The 17592-nt window shown below is 37.6% G+C and overlaps 1 protein-coding gene across 2 annotated transcripts in view; it reads right to left on the bottom strand.

The window, feature by feature from the left end:
* Positions 1-317: 317 nt before the first annotated feature.
* Positions 318-17592, bottom strand: part of CCDC91 (coiled-coil domain containing 91) — a 64959-nt gene continuing 47684 nt past the window's right edge. For both annotated transcript variants that reach the window (XM_060778092.2, XM_060778093.2), the window contains exons 12-13: positions 14409-14522; positions 318-1507 (exon numbers count right to left, since the gene is read on the bottom strand). In XM_060778092.2, the coding sequence (XP_060634075.2) occupies positions 1373-1507; positions 14409-14522 (249 nt within the window). In that variant the 3' untranslated portion in view covers positions 318-1372. The remainder of the gene's footprint in view (positions 1508-14408; positions 14523-17592) is intronic.

Below are 17592 nucleotides of genomic sequence, written 5' to 3'. Positions count from 1 at the left end.
TAGCAGTTCGAAAACATGAAAATGTGGGTAGATCAATAGGTACCGCTCCAGCGGGAAGGTAACGGTGCTCCATGCAGTCACACCAACCACATGACCTTGGAGGTGTCTACAGACAACGCCCGCTCTTTGGCTTAGAAATGGAGATGAGCACCAACCCCTAGTGTTGGACACGACTCGACTTACCTACTTTTGGTTTTTCTATTAATGTATATGTGTGATTTAATGAAGAAACTATGGGCACTCCCCTCCACTTTCCTAAATCATTAGATTGAGCACAAAATTAGAAGCATATGTAATAATCAGGCAACAAAGGACTATTCCAATGTGTAAATTAGTAACATTTTATTGTTGAAGATAATATTTATTGCTAAATGCAGGACAGAGTTCAAGACAGATACGTGAATATCTGATCAACGTATAATTGCATTGACAATAACTCCATGATGATTTCTCAAGAAGCCATACCATTTATACATGTGAAAAAAGTTATGAAAATCTTAAAAGACACTTTATTTTTTATTTTGATTCTTTAAAAAGGAACCTTCAGACTCTACTCAAGACGTTGAATGCATAGTCCCCAGTGTCCAATCAATCTTCAGAGTCTCCTTGCATAAAGTAAGGTTTTAATCCTAAACCTATTGAGAAAATAAGCCTCTGAATATAACAGGATTCACTTTCAGGTAGCATTTCTGAATGTGCGGTTAATGTTTTTGAATTAAAATGTCTGTGATCCAAAGACCTGCATTACTAGATCCATGCTCCTAAGCAGGTTTTGGTGGCTTTGTCTTTTTTCAATTAATGGAGTCTTAAAACTAACAATAAATTGCTTTTGAAAATTAAGAATTTTTCCAAAATGATACAAGTTTATCATTTATTATAGTTTCGCTTTGTGATTATAGCTTTTTAAAAAGGTTAGATCCCAGTTACTATTCCTGAAGAACAAACATTTAAGATCAGAATCTATGTTTTTGATTGCATTTCCATTAGAAATTATTTTCTTTCACCTTTTGTTTGAAGCCAAACTGATATGGCACAGTTTCCTACAGCCATACAGCACTCTGATAAATATGTTTAGTGTTAAAAATGAGGACATCAAAGAACTTTTGTTTAATGAATTTTATATTAAACTAGGACTTAGCAATTACTGCAATTATTATTGAAATTATATGGAAGCAGGGCATCATTATAAATTCATTATCTTCAAATACTTCATTTGACTACATTTCATAAGGCCATTCATCTTAAGAGTTGACAACATTGCAAAACTGAAAGTCAACAAATGAGATCACTGAGCTCAATCTGAATCATTAATGCAATTCCAACCATCTCAAAGAGATTATCTCCAGCATTTCGTTTGGACAGTTCTGTCACCTTAAAGTGATGTTTTCTCTGGTTCCGTAACTGTTGCAGTATATTCTTCATTTAGTAAGGAGTTCACCTGTTTCTGTGCACAAGAAAGGAACAATTCCAAACTGGATAGGCTACGCCGACGTATAACTTGATCAAGCTGTTGGGACAGAGAAAAATACATTTAGGAAAGTGATCTGTTTATAGAAGGATATGCAATTGCGTAAGAGATCAACATTCTACTATACCTATGTCTGAACATTTAGAAATGTGGTACCATATATACTAGAAGATAAGCTGACCTTTTTATGGGCTTTAAAAACCTCCCTTGGCTTATAATGGAGTCAAGCTGTGCAGCGGAGCCTGGAGGCCATTGCTTGCAATATATGATATATTTCTCTCTCATCTTCCCCTCCCTAAACAGTGTGTTTTCTTTTCTGCTTCTGCTCCTCCTTCCAGGCTGGAATATTTTAAAAGGGAAAGGAGGGGGGGGGGGGGAGAAGCCCTTGAAAGTCAGACAAATAATTTAATCTTATAAAAGCATTTTCCTCTGAAATATTTGTTAATCTCTCCTACAGATATATAGGTATTTTCCCCTGGAAGCATTTGCAATCCCATACCTGTATATCTGTATCTATCTATGGACATTAATTTTATATATGAATTTCCCCCTCATACATATATTTGCAGGTCTTTGCAAAGCTTATATACATATAGATATGTAGAGATTTCCATGTACTCATATATACATTATTTTATATATGAATTTTTCCCTCACATGTTTGCAATTGTCTGCATATTCTATGTAGTACATAGATATCGATAAATATATAGAGGTACAGTGTTCCCTTGCTACTTTGTGGTTCTCTTTTAGCAAACTCGCTGTTTCACAGGTTTTTGAAAATATTAACATAAAATATAAAATATTTACATCCATTGGAAGCCAGGGACCCTGGCAGTGTGGCTGCCTGAGGCATGACAGGGAAGGCCTGTCTCCCTGACCTCCACAGACTCTGGAAGTGTGGCGGCCTGATGTGTGGCGGGGAAGGCCTGCCTCCTTGACCTGCCACTGCCTGCGTAGCTCTGGAAGCTCTACAAGGGTCTGCGGAGGCCAGGGAGGCAGGCAGGGCCGGGAGGTGGGTAAGGAAGTGCAGGTAAGAAAATAATGTATAAAATAATGTATAAAAATAGTATGGTGTCCCTACTGGAACGGAACTCCCACAATAAGTGAGGAAACATTGTATATGTGTATATATAAAAATAATTTTATATACGAATTTTCCCCTCACATATTTGCAAGTTTTCGCAAATACTATATAATTATCTCTATATAGAGATATCTGGATAGATACATATGAATATAGATATATAGGGTTTGCAAATATTACAGAGGAAATGCACGTGTGTGTGTGCGTGCACACACACACAAACACACACACAGATGTCTAGATAGATATGAACATATATATATAGGGCTTGCAAATATTGCAGAAGGGAAGTGCACTTGCAGTGCCTTGTTAACCGCCTCGAGTCCCTTTTTGGTTTATTATTATTTTGTTGTTGTTGTTGTTGTTGTTATAGAGAGAGAGAGAGAATTTGCAAAATTTCAGGGGAAATGCATATATGAAATTAGTATTTATAATTATAGATCTATATCTAACTCTGTATTGTTTATATAGGTATTGAATGTTTGCCTGTTACTATGATGGAAGCCTGCCTGAGTCCCCATGGGGAGATAGGGCGGGATACAAATGAAATAATAATAATAATAATAATAATAATAATAATAAGAAGAAGAAGAAGAAGAAGAAGAAGAAGAAGAAGAAGTTATTGTTGATTCCATATTGTTTTTTTGGACCCTACTTTTCCATTTACAGAGCTAGTTTACTGTTTGCCTTAGAAATACATATTCAAAAACATTTAACCTACTGATGCCTCAATTAATGTAATTTTATTGGTATCTAATTTTTATTTTGAAATTTACCAGTAGCTGCTGCATTTCCCACCCTAGGCTTATACTCGAATCAGTAAGTTTTCCCAGGTTTTTTTGTGATAAAATTAGGTGCCTCAGTTTATATTTGGGTCAGCTTATATTCAAGTATATATGGTACATTCTACATTGTTCACTGCACATGACTGATGTATCTCTAATTTCAAATATGAAAGATTAAAATAAAAACTGTGAATGATTTTGTCCATGCAAATATAACTTTGGTTATTATGAGGCAAGCTGTGGCTTTCTGCAGGTTGGTTTACTAGAAGTTTTGGCCATCCAAATGATAGATCTGGAGATTTATAATCTGAAACATCTGGATGTCCAAAGCATGTCCAGTATTTTTCCACTCCTGCATTAGGTAATAACATGGGTTATCAGTGGGTTTCCCCCAAATCTATGATGCAGTAAAGTCCAATTTCTCAAGAAGAATAAGATTTATATAATCAAGAATCTACTTTTACAAAACGCTGAAAAAATGTCCCATCATTCCTGCTTCTCGGTGAATTCTTCTAACATGGAAATCTGTCAGAAACCAGTGGCCTCCAGATATTGCTGTACCTAAATCCAGTCATAGCAACCAGCTAGTATGATGGGATTTATTTATGTAGTTTTTAATATCTTAAATTACTCACAGTATACAAATCTTTAAAAAATCAATATAACAAGTCTCAGTATAGAAGTTAAAATACAATTAAACTCACTTTGACTTAAATGCAAGTGTCCTCTATCTACTAGCAAGAAAACATTTCCTTATTTGGGCTTGGAAATGGTTTTCACACTTTTTCTCATTTTGTTCTTAGCTTTATTGGTACACTACCTTTTCCCTCAAACTAGACTCAAGGCAGTCATACACATGACAATAAGTACAAAGTAGTTAAAATGTACCAAAAGCCACAACGAAGAATTAAAATATTTATAGACTGAAGAGTATCAACAACACTGGAACAATTCAGAACCAAAAATTTTAAAATGTTAAGCGATTTAAAAATGGTAACAATGAAACTATACAACACGCTAAGGTTTGTTATATTTTAAATACCTTTAAACTGTTTTTATCTGTGCTTGATTTCTGAATAACTTATTTGAGATGTTATTTTTTTAATCTATAATTACTGATTAGATTTAGATGTGTATAATTTGTGATCATCTGTTTTGGACTTCATCTACACTGATGAAATTTTTTTTGTTTGGCATCCATTTTCCTGGTTCACATTGGCTCCAGCAGTGACCTTGTTAACAAATCATATAATCATAGTGAGGTCACCATAACCGGCCTCATTTCCCCCTCTCGCATTTCAAATTCTTTGCATGAACTCTTCACTTTTTTCCATAATACATGGAATAAAATTTTTCTGTTCAGTGAAATATCCATACACAAGAACCTTCTTTAAAGAAATGTAAACTTTATTTGAGAAAGCCACTTCCGAGAGTGGTTCATCTCCTAACAGACAATTGTACCCACCACTAACTCTTCTCCCAAACTTCACAGAGAAGCAAGGTTGCCTGGAGGGATGACTACATGCCTAAATATCTGGATTGTCATGGATGTGGTTCATCAGGGTGAGAGCCGCTATAAGGTATGATTTTGTTTTAGTCTGTGTAGACAAGCCCTAAGTTCCTGTACTTTTAGGATATTATTTAAATAAATAATATTGAAGAACAGGTTTTGTTAAATTCCTTCTATCTCTTAGAGATCAGAATCCCAGTTCAACCATACACTGAACATATTTAAAAAGTAAATGCAAAATAGGAGGTTGTTGTTCATTCGTTCAATCGTTTCCGACTATTTGTGACCTCATGGACCAGCCCATGCTAGAGCTCCCTGTCGGCCTTTACCACCCCCAGCTCCTTCAGAGTCAAGCCAGTCACTTCAAGGATGCCATCCATCCATCTTGCCCTTGGTCGGCCACTCTTCCTTTTTCCTTCCATTTTCCCCAGCATCATTGTCTTCTCTAAGCTTTCCTGTCTCCTCATGATGTGGCCAAAGTACTTCAACTTTGTCTCCAATATCCTTCCCTCCAATGAGCAGTCAGGCTTTATTTCTTGAAGTATGGACTGGTTGGATCTTAATAGGAGGATCAAGACTTAAAAATAGGAGGATCAAGACTTAAAAGTAACACCTATTAATATCTTCTCTTCAGGTGTATAACTCAAGCAAGTACAGAATTCGAATTTAAGATTCATTATGTTTCTTAAAAACCTTCTTAAATTGATTGACTTTCTCCTCATTTTTAAGGGAATATATCTGCTAAAGCTGAGAATATTTTTCCTTAGTTTGTACTATAATCTCTTAACAGCTATACTGTCAGCTCACAGTAGCTGTTCCCAAAGAAGACACAGGACCTCCATCCGTTATCAGCAAAGAACTTTACTACTGGACACATGAACATACAGAAAGCCGAGATTGACCAGCAGTGGCTGGTCACTCCTTATATACACGCACCCACAATTGAAACAACTGTTCCCGCCAAGCCAAAACCCCGCACAATATTCCCGCCAACAGCCAACCGTCTCCTTCCAAGGCCGCCAGCTGCAGAGTTCTTATCAGGGCCTGACGTCAGGATCCTAGTTTTCAGCGCCAAAACCAAGGGCCTGGAAACAGGATCCCGTATGTGTTTGGGTAAGGAATGGAAATAACTTGAACCATTCTTTTATTAAACTTCCACTCATAAAATGGGAGACGGGAGAAGAAGCCCTGAACCATGACACTACTGCAAATTCCTACTGGAAGTACAGACTGAGGATTGGCTACTTGAGAGATTAAACAGCCTAAGGTTTCTGCTTTTGAATTCTAAAAACTGGGTGAAAGAGAACTGGTGGTGTAGCAATTTAAAGCACCGAGCTGTTGAACTTGCTGACCAAAAAGTTGGTGTTTCAAATCCAGGAAGCAGGGTGAGCTCCTGCTGTTAAGCCCAGCTTCTGCTAAACATGCAAATGTGAATAAATCAATAGGTACAGCCTTGTTGGGAAGGTAACGGTGCTCCTTGCAGTCATGCTGACCACATGACCTTGGAGGTGTCTACGGAAAACGCAGGATCATTGGCTTAGAAATGGAGCACCACCCCCCAGAGTCAGACATGACTAGACTCAATGTCAGAAGAAATCTTTTCCTTTACCTTTAACCTTAAACATGATTAATAGAAATCGAGAACATGGGAAGCTTTAAGAACTTTGCAATCCTCACAAGGTGCCATAAACTGCAGAGGAATCTCATATCCTCTCTTCCACCACCACATAAGGGCAGTACTTCTAAGTGAAAGAGGGGAAAGGCAGGAACTTTGTACATTTAGGGGTTTTCCTGCCAGATAGTTTGATCAAAATATATGACTAAAGTGCAGGATCAAAGTTTGTGTTGGAAAAACCTCAGTTCAAAAAAGAGAGTGAAAGCAGAGAAAAGAGGTAGCAGAATTGTCAATAACACGGGAATAAAGGAAAGCTTGTAAGAGCAAGTTTTGTCCTATACTTAATAGGTTCTTTGATCCACAAATCCGCTAAACATGAGCAGGAAAGGGCAGTAGGTAACTAGTCATGGTTGAGTGTGGTGCAGCAAGTCAAACAGCCAGTGAAATACTGAGCTCCAGGAAATGCAATATTTTAAGGAACAAGATTTTGGCCTGTCTCCTGAAAGTTCTGTGGTTTGATCTGGCACAGCACTACAGCTTAGATGAGGAGGATGCTGAAGAACTATGGTGCGACCATTAGAAGCAGGACTTGTCACAACTTCTGGTTCTACTGCAGTATGCTGGGAGAAAATAACACCCTGCTGCACCCTGACTGCCAGCAGAACATACTTCCATTGTTTAGCCTGGCTGCTAAGAGATTTGAGGAGCTGGCCAGGAAACAATATTCACAGAACTCCTTTCCAGCGCTACATTACAAATGAGTTGATTTTCTTCCTATCAGTTTTCTTCACTGTCCAGATTTTACAAACATACACAGAAATCTATATAAATAAAAATGTAATGTTCTTTTGTGGGATTAACATAACTCAAAAATCACTGGATGAATGGACACCAAATTTGGACACAATACCCCTATCAGGCCAACAAGTGACTAACACTCATAAAAACACCGAAAAACACAACAGAAGGGACTTAAAAAGCCAAAAAAAACAAGAAACACATTACAACGCATGCGCAAAACCACATATATACACAAACACACATATAAACAAATATATACACACACATATACACAAACACAAAACACATATACAAAGTCTGGGCCATAGCAATGCATGGCAGGGGACAGCTAGTTGAAAATACAATTGTATAGACAGGCCTCTTCAACCCATGCCCCTCCAGATGTTTGTGCATCCAACTTCCAGAAGCCTTAGTTACCTTGTTAAATGGTCAGGAATACTGAGCGCTGGAATACAAAACACCTGGAGGGCCACAAATGGAAGAAGCATGGCATAGATCAGGGGTCCTCAAACTAAGGCCCAAGGCTGGATACGGCCCTCCAAGGTCATTTACCCGGCCCTTGCTCAGGGTCAACCCAAGTCTGAAATTACTTGAAAGCACAAAACAACAACAACAATCATATCTTATCAGCCAAAAGCAGACCTACACTTTTTTCTGATTTTATTATGTGTGTGTGTGTGTGTGTGAAAACTCTCAATAAAGATATAATATTTGTTAAAATTGTTCTTCATTTTAATTACTGTATTGTTTTAAAGTGGTTTTTTTTTTTTTTGCATTACAAATAATATATGTGCAGTGTGCATAGGAATGCATTCATTTTTTTCCCAAATTATAATCCGGCCCTCCAACAGTTTGAGGGACTGTGACCTGACCCTCTATTTAAAAAGTTTGAGAACCCCTGGTATAGACAATCCCAACTTCACTATTAAATGATAAACCCTCACTCTTCAGGATCCTGTTTAGTTCCTTCATGGTTTCTTTTTCATGTTCTAGTTTTCCACTGATTTCTTGACTGCATCTCCATTATAAGTGATCAAAAATATTGAAAATCTTGAACTATTTAAATATCTTCGGACTATACTTTAAAGTTACAGCCATAATCTATGGTCATTATTTTTGTCTTCTTAATGTTGATCTGTAAACCTGCCTTTGAATTTGACTTTTTTCATGCATGATTTTGATTTGGCACAGCGAGATGGCATTCAAGGAGTAAGAACACTAGTAGTTAAAGTTCAAAGTAATCTTGATTATGAGAACTCAATTTACTGAGATAAAAGAGTTGCTAATCCTAGCTAGCCTGACTTCATCCTAGGGAAAAAGAGAGAGTGGAACATTCCAGGGATAGAAAGGGAGCTTGAGAAAAGGAAAGATAAATCTGGGAGTATCCGTTTATGTCACTTACAGCAGGACAGATAACCATAGAAGGGGACCAGGTCACCCTAAACTTCCTTAATCCCTGTCTACTAATTTTCCCACCACCACGAGGCACTGTTGTTTGTGCAGGGCATTGCTGAACTTCAACAAAAACCCTTGGTTTATAAATGTTTAAATGAAGAATTAATCCAAGTAGGATTTCAAAAATTGTATGTTTGTATATAAACCCTAAACTAGGTTCAGAATCGATATTGACTAATGAACATGTTAGATATTTTGGGGGATATTCACATGAAGGACGGGCTAGGAATTGTTTTATAACAATTAGGAAGGCTTGTGATGTCATTAAAAAAATCAAAACAAGACAGGCACCTGAGCCAGGTGGTTTGTTGGTTCTATTATAAATGCTTTGAGGATGAACTTTTATTACCTTTGCAACAAATAATTAACACTATTTTGCAGAATGAAAAGATTCTAAATATTTGGAAAGAGGCTAATTATATTAATACTGAAAGAGTTGTCCTTAACATAAAAGACTCAATAATTGCATTTAATAAGGATTATACGTTATTCATTATTCTAGCTGAAAGATTGAAAAGAGGTTTCAAAGATCCTCTGAAGATGCCAGCCACAGTTATAGATGAAATGTCAGGAAAAAATGTTGCTAGAACATAGCCATATAGCACGGAAACCACAAAACACCCCACTTTTCCAAGACTTTATCAGTGGGGACCATTGTGGGTTTTTACAGTTTAGTTAAAAATGTAAAGTAGTGTTTCTTGGGTTAATGTGGAAGGCCAACAATTTCCCCCCAGTATACTATGAACCATATTGGTTCCCATTAACTCCTTTCCTTTCTTTCCTGGACGCTCTCCAGTTTCCAGGAGAAGATGGCCCAGGAACTGGAAATGGCTCATCGAACATCACTTTAGAGTACTGCTGGCATAGAGGAAGATACTTTTATTATATAACTTGCACTACATTTCTAGTTGCCTACTGAAAAATTCAAAATATATTTTATCTGATATACTACAGCCAATTGGTTTTTCTGAGGTGAGCCAGGTGTATCAACTCATCGTACACCAGAACTTCATACAAATCCCTGACTTAATCCTCTGGGTTTACACTCCTGTTTGAGTAAGAGCAAGCAACAGTATCAAATGCTCCTAGAATCTCAGTGTAAATGTTTTGTTAATCTTATAAAAGCCACAAAACAGGCCTAGCTGAATGAGCATGAAAGTGAGCTTGGGAACTCTCCATGACCTTGTCTGCACTATCACTTTTGGCACTGAGATGGTGGTCACAAGGTCATACTAAGAACTGGTAAAGTGACAAAAATTAACTTGTAAGACCTTGTTTATATGTATCAGTTGGACCAATCTGTGTTCTGTGGCATTTAGTGTTTCCAGTGCTTTGATCAGTCATGTTTGATACAGATCTCTATGACTGCAGATAGATTACAAAACTTTGTAAAAAAAATCCATTTCCAAATTTGGACATGCCAACAATCCAGCATGTTTTTACTTTTTACTTTTAAAGTGTCTGGATGTTAGGGAATAAGCAGAACAATGAGAAAGGGTTGAAAGTACTTGAGGGAACAAGTTATTTAAAAACACTTGAGAGCTACACACTTAACAGCAGAGAAAGAGATCTGTTAACATATGTTGGTGGTAAAATGTAGGTTTTGGAAAACTATCATGAACATTGCCTCTGAGAAAATATAAACAGACTTTCTGAAATTAAATCCTTGACTTTGCCCTTTGCATGCAGTTTGCGTGTCAGGTTGTAGCTCAGACCTTTCATCAAATGCCAAATCAAACACTACGGAACAAGAAAGAAGAACACCTTATTGTTGCTATTTAATTATATTAAATCATAGAAAAAGGATGAGAACCATAAATCCGAGGGTTAAATATAGGCATATATCACTTAACAAAGCTGCTGACAAAGAAGTTCTTCCATATAAAGATTTGTGGTCATTAAGTGGAAATCATGAGCATCAATCTTGGATGCTATAGAAGGTTTCAAATGTTTTTGTTTACTTATGCAAAGTTGTGTTGTCTCACTATACATGTGCATAGTTTTGAATCAAAAGTTTGATGAAAAATGTTGAACTGCTTTTCTTTTTTGTCATCCAAGAACCTATCTGTCATGAGTCCTTAGAAGTCATGCCATAAATATCAACATGGGACATACAACTGTTGTGTTATGAGGTTTAGAGGTAGACCATTTGTCCAAACATTTGTCTAGGGGAATCAAAGAACCAAGGAAGCTATAAGAGACTGTTTATATCTTGGCACACATACCCTTCCATTACCCAAATTCAAATCATTGTGGGGTTTGAACTATAGAATCCACCCGTTTTGGGGTAAAGGCCACAAAAAGTAAAAAGTATGAATGTAGCAGAGGGCAGTTTATAGATAGAAAGGATTACCTTATTGTCTATAGGTATGTATGTATGTAGTGCTACATGCAACCACATCTGGGCAGTATACAAACAGACAAATTAGCTCCTGGCAGAGAAAATGAATTACCCCATAAAGAAATAAGCAATTTAATAAAAATTTAAATTTTGAAAGGTGTGTGTATGTATGTGAGAGAGACACATGCTTGTAGCTTGCTCTGAGGCTGAGAGACTGTGACTTTCAAGAAAAGGCTAGTGCCATTTTGGTGGTTAGGCCATGAAAAGACCCAAGATGAAGTCTGGGACAACAGAAAACTAAGAGAGATGGGGAAATTAAGAAAGAAAGAAAGAAAGAAAGAAAGAAAGAAAGGAAAGAAGAAAAGAATGTAAGGAACAAAAGCGGGGGAAGGGAAAAAGAAGAGGAAATGAAGAAATGTAGGAAAGGTATATTGGAAATGTAGGAAAGGTATATTGGAAAGAAGTGACAAGTGGAGTGCCTCAGGGTTCCGTCCTGGGCCCGGTCCTGTTCAACATCTTTATTAATGACTTAGATGAAGGGCTAGAAGGCATGATCATCAAGTTTGCAGACGACACCAAATTGGGAGGGATAGCCAATAGTCCAGAGGACAGGAGCAGAATTCAAAACGATCTTGACAGATTAGAGAGATGGGCCAAAACTAACAAAATGAAGTGACAAATGCAAGATACTCCACTTTGGCAGAAAAAATGAAATGCAAAGATACAGAATGGGGGACGCCTGGCTCGAGAGCAGTACGTGTGAAAAAGATCTTGGAGTCCTCGTGGAGAACAAGTTAAACATGAGCCAACAATGTGATGTGGCGGCAAAAAAAGCCAATGGGATTTTGGCCTGCATCAATAGGAGCATAGTGTCTAGATCTAAGGAAGTAATGCTACCCCTCTATTCTGCTTTGGTTAGACCACATCTGGAATATTGTGTCCAATTCTGGGCACCACAATTCAAGAGAGATATTGACAAGCTGGAATGTGTCCAGAGGAGGGCGACTAAAATGATCAAGGGTCTGGAGAACAAGCCCTATGAGGAGCGGCTTAGGGAACTGGGCATGTTTAGCCTGAAGAAGAGAAGGCTGAGAGGAGATATGATAGCCATGTATAAATATGTGAGAGGAAGCCACAGGGAGGAGGGAGCAAGCTTGTTTTCTGCTTCCTTGGAGACTAGGACGCGGAACAATGGCTTCAAACTACAAGAGAGGAGATTCCATCTGAACATTAGGAAGAACTTCCTGACTGTGAGAGCCGTTCAGCAGTGGAACTCTCTGCCCCGGAGTGTGGTGGAGGCTCCTTCTTTGGAAGCTTTTAAGCAGAGGCTGGATGGCCATCTGTCAGGGGTGATTTGAATGCAATATTCCTGCTTCTTGGCATGGGGTTGGACTGGATGGCCCATGAGGTCTCTTCCAACTCTTTGATTCTATGATTCTATGATTCTATATGAGGAATGGAAAGGGAGAAATGAAAAAGGAAAAAGACAAAAACGGAAGAGAGAAGTAACAGAGGGAGGGAAGAAAGAAAAAAAGTGGGAGAAAGGAAGGCAGAGAATGGAAAGAAAGAAGAGGGGATGTGTATGACGAAAAGCAAAGTAAGAAGGAAAGAAAAGAGAGGGGGGGGAAGGTTTATGAAGGAAAGGGAGAAAAGACAGAAAGAACCACAAAGAAAATGCATACTGGTCAGTGTTGGGTATATATACTAGTAACAGAATATAATAAATCTAACTAAGCAGTACTCCAGTGGGATGGCATCATAAACTGATGCTCCCTTTGACATCAGCATTCTAAGCTTATTTTTGGAAACATGCTATGAATCAAGATGCACATATGAGATGGCCCTATGAACACAATGCACAATACTATAATTTTGTGCCTTTGAGTGGTCTCTGATTTGTGATAACCCTGAGATGAAGCTATCATGGGGTTTTCTTGGCAAAATTTGTTCAGGGAGTTTGCCTTTGCCTTCCTCTGAGAAAATATCTAGTGTTTCTCAACCATAACATCTGTATGAGTTGAGGCAACTAATACCTCATTATCCATATTCGAAGTGTTTGAAAGGATGATGAAACAATATATTTAATGCATGTAGGGATATTTTCCATTATAGTTCTCATTGTTCATACCATCCATACTATTAATTAATTATACAACATCAACAATATTTATTATGGTCCATAGACCCATCAGTAAACAAACAGTCATTTTAAATGTATTGTCGAAGGCTTTCATGGCCAAAAACACTGGGTTGTTGTAGGTTTTTTCAGGATATATGGCCATGTTCTAAAGGCATTTTCTTCTGATGTTTTGCCTGCATCTATGGCAAGCATCCTCAGAGGTCGTGAGGTCTGTTGGAACTAGGAAAAAGGGTTTATATATCTGTGGAATGACCAGGGTGGGACAAAGCACTCTTGTCTGTTGGAGCTAGGTGTGAATGTTTCAACTGATCACCTTGATTAACATTTGATTGCCTGGCAGTGCCTGGAGCAACCTGGACACAGCATATTATTTGAGAACACAGAAATGCTGGACCACTCCAACCTTCAGAAATGGGGCTACAAAGTGGAATCCTCGACATGCGAATGTGGAGAGGAGCAAACCACTGACCACCTGCTGCAATGCAACCTGAGCCCTGCCACATGCACAATGGAGGACCTTCTTGCAGCAACACCAGAAGCACTCCAAGTGGCCAGATACTGGTCAAAGGACATTTAATCAACTACCAAACTCACAAATTTTGTATTTTGTCTGTTTGTTTGCTTTGTTCTGTTAGAAATGTAATATAATTTGACTGGTTGTCCTGACACGACAAATAAAACAAATAAATAAGCCCAAAACCCCCACAAAATACATAAATAAAAAATCTTTCACTGTCCCTAACCATTTAAAAACAAAGTTTTTGACTTTGTGACTATTTGATATTCTTTTAAAACTTCTTTACTGAGAAATAAAAACATTTCTAAATATTTGTATTAGTCCGTAATATTTCTAAACATTAAGGTTAATGGAAAGAGCAATAATGCATAGGAAATTAATGCAGTGTTTGGAGGAGAATAGACAGTTATACAATGAGTGACTTATCAACTGTTTTGGCACAAAGGAAACTGGTTTACACTGAACTGGATAGTTACTTTTAATCATCTTTGTTGAAACTTGACATTGTAGCTGTAGTCCAACAGCAGCACACTTTCTCCAGTCTTGCTCTATGACGCTAAAATAGCCATTCTTATCAGGTTATTCAGAAGAACTGACCACTCATTTAAAAACCTGAAGCCAAGAAATAATAATTTATTTTTGTATTGACACAAACCTGTTGGGACAACTGCTCTGCAGGAATAACTCACCCTTTTCTGTTCCTTGATATATTCCATTAATTCTTTTCTGGATTGTTGCACAGCTTCCTCTATAGCCTTCTCACATTTCTGTTGTTGTTCAATGAGTACTGCCTTTATGGTTGCCTATTATTTAACAAAAAGTGAGTACCCTGACATATTTTGCATACATATTTTGCTTTATACACTAAAAAGCAGGAAGACTGCAAATATTTCTCTATTTAGTACATAACTGATCTGAATATCAGTCTTGATTTAACCTGATTTGCGATCCCCTTCCTGTCATTTAACTATGGAAAGCAGAAAGAACAGGTTTCTTAACAGTAACTTCAGTTGTGTTATAAAGCTTTTAATGTTAGCCGCTTTGAGTCTCCTTATGGAGAGGAAAAGCAGGATATAAACATAAACATAAACATAAACATAAACATAATAATAATAATAATAATAAGGTCCATCATCTAGTACAGGGCTTCCTAAAGTTTTTCTACCTATGACCCCTTTTTGCCTGAAAAAGTTTTACACAACTCTGGGAATATAGGTATATAAAATAACTATACAAATCAAACCTTTAATGACAATAAATGTTAAAGAAATTTATTTTAAAACAATTATCTGGTACACATATAATTTTATCATTTATTACAAATGAAAACAAATTTGCTTAATGAGATGGACGTGCTTGTTCATTTTTACATAAATAATTAAATCTTGGCTGTATATTTCTGCAGGACACAAATCTTCAAAAAATTTCATGTCATGTTAGCATGCTTGGTTTTCAGCCTCAAGTGGCAGCTGAAGCATTTGCCTCATGTTCTTGCTAACAAATTCATGTCAGTGTCTAAAACAGCCACTAGGTGAAAACTACACACTTTTTTCACAACCGCCAAATTCAGTGGTTCTCAACTTGTGGGTCCTCACATGTTTTGGCCTACAACTCCCAGAAATCCCAGCTAGTTTACTTGCTGTTAGGATGTTAGCTGTTCGGCCAAAACATCTAGGGACCCATAGATTGAGAAACACTGAGTTAGTGGATTCCAAGTGGGGTTGTGACCCACAGTTTAAGAAGCTGTGATCTAATACACATCAATACATAGCCAATGCAAGCATCTTACATAGAAAATAAACATGTTAGGATTCATACTCATGGGTAGAATACCAAGCAGAATAATAATAACCTCTTCTCATGCTCCAGGCAGGGTACAACAAAGTTAAAAGACCCAGACAAAAGTATCATAAAACATATATATTAAAATACATAGTACAAATCATTTAATGTGTTCCTCTGATGGCCAAAGAGCATCCCTATTTGGGGTTTGAATTTTGCTTTGATTTCTCAAAAATTGTGGAAGAGATCTCTTCTTGTTGCTGTCTTCTGTTAAGCTGCATTACTATAGTAGCTCTCTTGTCCTTGGGCATAAGTCACCTAAAAGTTGTATCTGTCCCTATTTCTGTTATTTTTACTTTTTGCATTCCTCCCTGACAATGTCCCTGGCTTTAATTCTGAGTCCTTCAGGAGGCTGGTCAAAAAGGGTTAATTGTGCAATTTAATTTTTACATTAGCTTTAACATCTAGGGGCATCTTCATCAAAATTTATTTTAGCCTAATGGCCGGTTTAGAGTTCTCCTTCAGCTTTATTCTGTTTTTTTTTTTAATATTAGCAATTCATTGTCTATATCACAATCTGTTTCTAGTCCAGCTTTTGCAGAAAAAATGGGACTTCATCTTCTGCTTCGAATTTTCTTTTCTCTTTGATTTCTATATTAGTTACTAGGGCTGTGTGATCAATGAAAAAAAGTTTCAATACTCATTACTAAACTGGGGAGGAGGCAAATAGTTTTGAGAGTGTTTCCAAAATGATGGACTTAAACATTTTTGTAACTATAACAAAGTAAAGAAATTTCCATTACTTTTTCTTTAAGTAATTAAGCAAGTGGGAAAACTTCAGGGGCTCATGTCTCCCTCATTTTTACAGCTATTGCAATGGAACTGGCTATAATTGTACCACACATTTTCCACTGTCAGTTCACCAAGTTTCAGAATGTGGGGAACTTTAGATTTTTTTACAAGCAATATATATATTTAAAAAACAAGAGCTATCTACCTGAATTTTCTATACAATGCACTTCCAAAACCACCCAATGAAACAAAAAATAACACTTTCAGGAACAGATTTTTTATTATTATTCAAAAAATGTTTTTTATAAAAACTTTGAGAATTTTTCCCTGGCAGGGATTGAACTCACGACTTCCCGGTTCTGGGGGCGGTGCGCTCTCTCAGGGAGCCACCTACCACTCTGTCGCAATAGTAATTTGGAACTTATACTTATTCACTTCCCAGCGAGACGCAGATTCTTCTTTTCCAGCCCTGATTATCCCAAAACTTGGAGACATTCCTTCCTTCATCCCTCCCTTTAGAGTCCCCTAGGACTGATGCACTGGGCAGTCTGGCTTGCTAAGTTAGTTTGGGAAACTACAACTCTTGTGCATATAAAATTTGCCAAAAATCCATGGATAAGTCAAAGGTTATGAAATTTGGTGATCTAACAGTGGTCCATATGTTCTACCACTGTAGCAAGTTTCATCGGGATTGGTCTAAAAATGAGGGCGGGAGAATCCCCTGAAGTTTCCCCAGTGCTGTTTTTTTCCTACTGTGCATACATGTCTGCCATTAACAGAGTGATTCAGAAGTTTTAGAAAGTTTTGATTTTTTTAAAAAAATAAATCGGAAGTGACATCCGAAATGAGTCTTGAACCATATTTTTTTAATCAACCAAGCCTAGAAGATATGCTACATCCACAGTATTCCCTTCAGCCATTGATTTTCTTTAAAAAAAGATAAGGTTTGTCTCATATGATTTGTTTTTGAGGAATCCATGTTGAATTTTGTGAGTATGGCATACCTTTCTAAATACTTATAGACTGTCTGTTTAATGATCTCTCTTAGTATTGATGCCAGGCTGACTGTAATGGCATTATGACCCTTTAGAACAGCGGTTCTCAACCTGGGGGTCGTGACCCCCAGGGGGGTCGCTGGGTCATTTTTGGGGGGTCGAGAAGGCACCTCGGTTAGCCCCGCCCCCTCCAAAATGGCTGCCGGCCCCTGTGCCAGCCAAACATGCAGGCACTCGAGGTCGGCTCCTCCTCCTCTTCCCACAAGGCTGCATGGAGTCAAGAAGAGGAGCTTAGAGGCAAAGG

The sequence above is a fragment of the Anolis sagrei genome, chromosome 5, assembly GCF_037176765.1.
Source record: "Anolis sagrei isolate rAnoSag1 chromosome 5, rAnoSag1.mat, whole genome shotgun sequence".
Taxonomy (NCBI): Eukaryota; Metazoa; Chordata; class Lepidosauria; order Squamata; family Dactyloidae; genus Anolis; species Anolis sagrei.
The sequence above is the reverse complement of the archived record's forward strand: the minus strand, read 5'-3'. Positions and strand labels throughout refer to the sequence as shown.